General features: G+C 38.8%; 2 protein-coding genes across 2 annotated transcripts; both read right to left on the minus strand.

Annotated features, from left to right (window-relative positions):
- Positions 1–431: 431 nt before the first annotated feature.
- On the minus strand, positions 432–1758 carry LOC149527483 (root phototropism protein 2-like). Its single transcript, XM_089782971.1, has 2 exons — positions 1357–1758; positions 432–1162 (listed from the first exon to the last, which is right to left on the minus strand). The coding sequence occupies exons 1-2, from the start codon at positions 1561–1563 to the stop codon at positions 668–670; spliced, it is 702 nt and encodes a 233-aa protein (XP_089639097.1). The 5' UTR covers positions 1564–1758; the 3' UTR covers positions 432–667.
- A 183-nt stretch (positions 1759–1941) lies between these two features.
- On the minus strand, positions 1942–3006 carry LOC110412064 (root phototropism protein 2). The gene is made up of 4 exons (XM_021422487.2): positions 2840–3006; positions 2657–2726; positions 2172–2549; positions 1942–2080 (listed from the first exon to the last, which is right to left on the minus strand). The coding sequence occupies exons 1-4, from the start codon at positions 2899–2901 to the stop codon at positions 2012–2014; spliced, it is 579 nt and encodes a 192-aa protein (XP_021278162.2). The 5' UTR covers positions 2902–3006; the 3' UTR covers positions 1942–2011.
- Positions 3007–6900: the final 3894 nt, after the last annotated feature.

Consider the following 6900-nt stretch of genomic DNA (forward strand, 5'->3'; position numbering starts at 1 on the left):
TTAATTTGGACTTAATTGTTTTAATTTAATTAAATTATATTAAAAGAAAAGAATAATGTTAAAATTGTTAGGATCAAGAGAACAAATTATTTTTACTTGAATGTAGAATTATCTCAAAAAAATAATGTGTAATATTATTTAATTACGTTGATTTCATTTTACGTGAAAAAATAACTTGTAATATAAAAACAAAATTATACTATAATTTGACCTGAGCTCGCATCACAGATCATCAAGTCTGATTTGGCCACCTGAAAAAATAATTTTCTTGTTTTTTCTATGCCAAAGAAATTGTGGATCCATCTTTTTATAGTTTGTTGATCTTTTTATATGCATATATATATTATATAAATTTTGTGCTATAATTTTAAATTTTCAATCATTTAACACAAGTTGTTTTATCAATAACGCACAAAGGCAGGGTAAAACTATTTAAAAGAATGAAAACCATTGTGATATTTTTCTGCACAAATTCACCAGCCTAGCTATGTAAATAACAACGTTTGTCATCACAAATACAGAAAAGCATAAAAGAATAAAATTAAGAATCACAAGCCAATCTTAAACCCTTCCCTAAGTAGAAGGCCCTACACATACATATATATATATATATATATATATTCACATATATATATATATAATGGTAATTAATTAAGCCAGGTGGTATTTAAGAGATTGAAAATCTTCTTCTCCTAGGCTTGGTGACGTCCACGCCAGCGCTGTCATCGATATGAGAAGTGTCCTTGGAGCCATGTCGGAAGGGATTTAGCTTCCCTAGAGTCTTGGACATGGAAGAGAAGAAGGTAGGCTTTCTGCTCCCTGCAGCACTCTTTGAACAAGTTCCTTGATTGTTCTTCTGCAAGTCGGATATGTACATCTTCATCTTCATAAGCTCGGATCGCAAGGCCTCGTTCTCCTTTACCAGCGCCACATCTGCCTGCAACTGATTCCTCGTCGCCACGGCGTCTGCCGCGTTGCGCTCACGATCATCCACAGCACCACTCCTTAGCTTCAGCTGATCATAGTACAAAGCGTGCAAAACGATCTGCACGGGTAACCGCTTGTTTTGGGAAGCATGGACTCGAGCTTCGTAAGACAGCTTCAGGGGGTCCATGGAGCTACAAACCTTCTCTCTATCTATCTCATCCAGATTTGGGTGAGCCTGCATTACTTAATTAATTAAAGCAATACATATATATACATATATATGTAACATATGCACAAGTACTTAATGCTAATGGAGTGCTAATCAACATGTACACAGTTTTTAAGCATTCCGTTCCCTTCTTTTTTCTTTGTCAATGGAGTAATTATTAAAAATATTGAAGATCCGGAGTGCTTAATTAATTTATGAACCTTGAGATAGATGTCAATGGCCCGATAGAGATCATCCTCCACCTTTCTGGCTCCTTTAGGGACGAGTATGGCGATCCCGTTAAACTTGGCGATGGTGAGTTCCGCGACCGTTGCTATCTCCCCGAGGTATGCGTCTACGGTCTTTGCAACTCTCTGCATCGCACTGGAAGTTACCTCCCTAAAGTTGCCGCCGTTGAAAACAGCCATGCTCTTATCCTTCTCCACGAATCCGGAAATGATCCTCCTGACGCTATCCAGATCCAAGAGACTCTCCCCATCGTATGTGAAAGACAAGACGAGGAGATCATCGACCGCGACATGTTCCAGTATGACGGCGATCCGTTTCTCCAGCTCGTTTTTGCAAGCACTGGAGGCTTTTAGGAAAATTGCACAGCGGAGAAGGCAACACAAGAAGTGGATTGGAAAAGCAGCTTTCTCTGCGGGAAACAGCGCCCACCATCGACTCCAAAAGCTCACGCTGTTGGATTCGAAGATCAGAGTCGGTAGGCTCGGAACACTGGATGCCGTTGCCTGAGTGGTCGCGTACTAGATCCGGAGCCATCTCTCTGCGTAAGTTATGAGAGCGCTGGCTAGGGTTAGAGCTTTTGCGCCCCGTTGTTTCATTGCGGCAATGATTCTGCCAAACAACTCAACGTCAAGGATCGATAGCTCTTCGTCCACCAGTTTGGAGGCGTACGGCAAGGAAATTCGCCTCGCTACAAGCCTGTGGGAGATTGATCCATGTTTTAATTGAACTATATATGAGTAAATTAATAAATTGCAAGTAAATATTGCTGATGAAAGCTATATAGTACCCTAGCACTAGCGACATCAATGCATCTTTGAACAATTTTAAGCTCCTCAGCCATGGGAAGCAGATCTTCGCATGATTTAAGGACGACGACGGCGCCAGAAAGGCTAGACAAGGCAACCTGAGAGAGGAAATCTTCGGTGCGCCCTGCCAGATTGCTGTCGCAGTATTTGTCTGTCATTTGGAGATACTCTGCAGCGCATCGGAGAGCAGCCACGTTGTGGACTGTAATCTCGAAATTGACACCGTAGCAGAATTTTGCTGCCTTCTCGAAGATCTCAGGGCCTCCGGGGATGTCAGACAGGTTGATTCTTGTCAAGTCTGCTTCTTTTGTTTCCAATATCAGCTTTCTTATGTAATTGCTCTTTGCCACCAGCATGAACTGCGCGCATGCCCGTTGCATTAATTGATTACGTACTCACTCTAAACTAATGATGAATCACTACCTAATTTGTTCTTTCTTCCTTGAAAAAAGGCTTTTATACGCACCTTATGAAGTTTGAAATTGGCTTCACCAACTTCAACTACAACATCAGTCGGGATTTCTTGAGAAAAAACCCTGAAATGAACCAGAAATGATAATTAAGAATCTAACTACGACAATCTGTATAGGAAGTAGTAGTAGTAGTACATGTTTGTCGGGAGGCTTATTTAATTAATATAATATTTTACCACTGGCCGGTCCTCTCCATGGCAGCGGACATCCTGCTGTTGCTCATCACAGGGGTAGCCATGGGCGCGCTGGTTGGAGCAAGAAGAGAGGTACGGATAAGAATAGGATTTCTTTCTAATTAAGTTGATTCAATTTTATAGAGATTTTTTGTTCCAATTATCTTATTAGCTCTTTGAGCTTGCTTTTTACTCCTCTTCTCTTGTGGTGAGTGGTGACATGCTTCTTTCGCAGTACATTGTTGATGGACCATTCTACCCTAAAACTGTTCAAGGACAACAAAAGGTAGCTCGCAGTCGCAGCTAAATCTGTTTCTTGGCTATGTTCATCTTAATTCTTATAATAATGAAATTGTGAAAGATGTATAAGCAAGCATGGAAAAAGAAAATGAAAAAGAAAACGAATTTAAGCTACAATACATGTGTTAAAGTCTTAGAATTAATTTCAGTACAAAAATGGGATTCATTTTTATAATTTTAAATAATATTTAATTAATCATTAAATACGATTAAAATACACAAATACTCACCTAAGAATTAATTTTTATGTTACAGCCGGCTCAAATAGTATGGCTATGGCAGTGCCTGAAGAAGCCGGCTCAAAGGATAAAGTGGGCATATCAACTGGCATTGAACTATGGGTCAGCTTATTTAATATTACCGTAGTGGTATCGATAACTTATCCATTAATTATCCACTTATTAAGTAAATTGACGGGAACAGAAACATCGATCATTGAGAGACAATAGGCAATAAAGTTGTCTTCTGCCATTCAAATATGTGGTTGCTACTTGTCCAGCTGACAACGTCATAAAGCTTTGGCTGCCGTCTTCCCACGTCCTCTGACAACCCCACCGTCACCTTCGCCCTCGATCCGTTGGACTAGATAACATGGGGTGGGCACCCATAGAAATCAAGTAATCAGCCGAATAAACCAATACCAGCTCCACACGTCAGATGTTGTGCCACAGCGGCCCACTCGAATACTTGGAAAACTCTGATTCATTTTCTACTTTCGCGATTTAGGAATTTTTGGGGAATGAGAATATTTGTCTCTCCCTTCATCCCTACCGACCACGAACGTACCATATATTTGTTGCAAGTTTCGTACCATCCACCCGCTTTATCAACACACACACACATAATATATATATATATAAAAAAATTAATATCTAAATCATCACTTTCGATTTTATAAAAACATGTTGCCTATCCGATCCATCCATCATATTCGGGTTGTTTTCATATACGTACTTAATACATTTTGAAAATGGTAGCAATAGCCCACATCAACCAATTGTTTGTTGTATAATCAGAACCATAACATTCTTCAAGTTAATACATAATAAAATTATATAAGTTTTGAACCATGTGGCTATATAAAACTGTAGGAGGCTTTCCTCTTACTTTAATAATTGAATTGTTTGCAAGGCAATGCCGCATATACTTTCAGCGAGGAAACTATTAGACTGTTTCGACCAAATTAATTACAGTATTCAGTAAGATTTTACTTGCATTTACGAAAGGAACTTAGGAATAGGTGAAATTGTGTATCTGTACAAGAAGAATGCATCTGGGGTTCCGGATAGAGGTGATGGAGAAGGATGATTCTGGTTTCTGGGTTTTGCATGTGCGGGAACCAGGAGGCTCCAAAACTATGACAACTTTGCAACTTGCAAAGTTGTAACTTTAGTCTATGAGGAGCCAATAGCTCGCTGGTCGGTCCCTCTCTCTAACTTGTGCTCTTCATGCATATAAATTGTGGCCTGTATTGAACCATAGCTTTCTGGCTTTCAATAATGTCAACCTCCAATGTCAGGGTAGGGTAGGGAAGCATAAGTGTCCCCCGTAACTGTGAGGTTTGCGAGCTTGGCCCGAAAGCATTTTACAAGGCTCTGTGAAGGAACTGCTGCTTCTAAGTTTGGGCAAATCTTGAAGCCCATGTAACGCCATTTGCTTATGGAAATGGCTAGGCCCATTCGAAGAAGGAAGAAAACTGATGGCGTGGTGATGATGAGGCGCATGCGAATGCCATCACTTTCGCAGCACTAGGAATTTGGACTTGGTCCGTATGTCGTTCCTCAATTGTCAAAACATCATGCAAGGAGTCTTTTTCGTTCATTATTATGATATTATCCAAATTTTAAAATATCTCGGTTGCAGACTTTGACTTCATCTGCTTATTCACAGAAATGATCAGAAATCTAAACCTTCAAATTGAGCAAAATTGAGTTGAAATTAAATCCAAACACATGATTTCTCCTGTAATTAAAATCCATGATATTGCCGGCCAAGCATGCAACGCGTTCCAAAACCAGTGGTATCTAGGTAGCTAGCTAAGCTAGAGCCATAATAAATAATTTATTATTGCTGCCACTTGATAGATGGTTTTTGACGTATCCAAGGTGGAAGAAATATCACAACCCGGATGCTGGCCACGGGCAGGACATGCATGATCCAATGAACCATCTTCTTGAACAAATTAAAAGACCAAAAAATCTCTATTTCTTGACATGCATCTTCTATCTTGTCTCTCTCTCTTTATGCTGATGTGCTGGGTATATAACTATCAAATAAAGCTTTCAAGACTTACGCCTGCATGATGTCCAAAAACACTGCTCCTATTTTCAAGTCTCAAATCTAATGACTCGCGATCGGCCCATGATGTGTTAACATGGGCAATGCATGCAGCTGCCATGGCCTGGACTTGGTTTAATTGGAATGGCAACAATTATTTTGTATTTGGAAACTTGATTCCCATGAAATCATCCATTGCGTCCATCTTTGACTATAAATCTCCATTGGGTAGACCAAGTCTTGTTAACGCAATCTATCGGATAGACGGGCCAGTTTACACGCCAATAGGCTCTATGCCTGTGCGATCAAAACAACTACCGGGTAGGTATATGTCCATTCTTTCAAAGTCTGTATTTACCTCCAGCCCCTTGGACCAAAAAGGTTTTTTTAAAGAACGTGGTGCAACTGCATGCAGTTTTCAATTTTCTTTTATGCGTTCAATCAAAACTCAAAAGCAACCTGTATAACTGAACCATTCAATTGCATATAATACTTAGTCTTGGTGATATTCAATTTATATTGTCATTTCTTTTGGAACACTGCATATCACATATTCAACTTAAATTGTTTTTATCTCCGCACGTAACCTTTGTTGATCTCTTCATTCATCTTTTCAAACCAATTTTGGCATACATTAATATTGGAAGTAATCAGATTCTAGAACAGTTAGTTAATTATTTTTAGTATTACCTTTCAATAAAAAATATTTTTAATAACATTTACTTTTGATGTTGTTGCGTTCGCATTTACGTGACATCATTAAACACAAAAAAAAATGGTTACATCACATTTTGGATGCTAATATATATTTCGGTAGATATTATGATTATATTCATATTAATAAATAAAAACCAAAACTCATTTTCTTAATTTAAAGCTACTACTTAATTGGCTCATACTTGGAAATCCAGGCAACATTTAATTTTGAAGATTAATTGTGACCTACACCCACACCTACAATTCTTGCTCATACCGTGCATCCATCCAACTTTCACAAAGGTTAGGTTATGTATCATTTGTCACTAATTAATGTTCCAGGTGTTCGGGTTTAGTGTTTTAACGTCATCTTCGACAGGATGCTAATCACGTTTTAAAAGTTTTGACTGTAACCCAATTAAAAGATAAAAACAAATGAATTTGGTATTCAACCTTATAATAATTATCAGGATAGGAAAAGACCTCTGGCGGGAAACTGTCACAGGGTGGTTTTATGTTATTTACCCAACAAAAACAACAGCTACCACTGACGGAGAGGCAATAAGTACAAGGCAGAGGTTTCAAAGTTACCGGGGTCGGGGGTGAATCTCTCCCTGGGGCCTGGGTAGGGGAGCGGCTTTCTTTCTTGCCTGTGAGTAAAGTATAAAACAAAAGCCTGTGCCTCTTTCCGCCGACGAAAGTCAAAGCCATACCCAACCCATACATATATTAATTACCAATAGAGAGAATAATAATAATAATAAATTCATAAAAATAGAAATGGAAAGTAG

Source organism: Theobroma umbraticum, unplaced genomic scaffold (assembly GCF_002168275.2).
Source record: "Theobroma umbraticum cultivar Fairchild unplaced genomic scaffold, ASM216827v3 scaffold_95.0, whole genome shotgun sequence".
Classification (NCBI taxonomy): Eukaryota; Viridiplantae; Streptophyta; class Magnoliopsida; order Malvales; family Malvaceae; genus Theobroma; species Theobroma umbraticum.

What these genes read in the sequence shown, in the direction of transcription:
- LOC110412064 (XM_021422487.2), bottom strand. Translation starts at nt 2,901, where the DNA reads ATGGCTACCCCTGTGATGAGCAACAGCAGGATGTCCGCTGCCATGGAG. An exon ending in ATGGAGAGGACCGGCCAGTG is followed by an intron (nt 2,727 to 2,839) that starts GTAAAATATTAT and finishes GGTTCATTTCAG; the next exon opens with GGTTTTTTCTCAAGAAATCC. An exon ending in CCAATTTCAAACTTCATAAG is followed by an intron (nt 2,550 to 2,656) that starts GTGCGTATAAAA and finishes GCATGCGCGCAG; the next exon opens with TTCATGCTGGTGGCAAAGAG.
- LOC149527483 (XM_089782971.1), bottom strand. Translation starts at nt 1,563, where the DNA reads ATGGCTGTTTTCAACGGCGGCAACTTTAGGGAGGTAACTTCCAGTGCG. An exon ending in CCATTGACATCTATCTCAAG is followed by an intron (nt 1,163 to 1,356) that starts GTTCATAAATTA and finishes TAAGTAATGCAG; the next exon opens with GCTCACCCAAATCTGGATGA.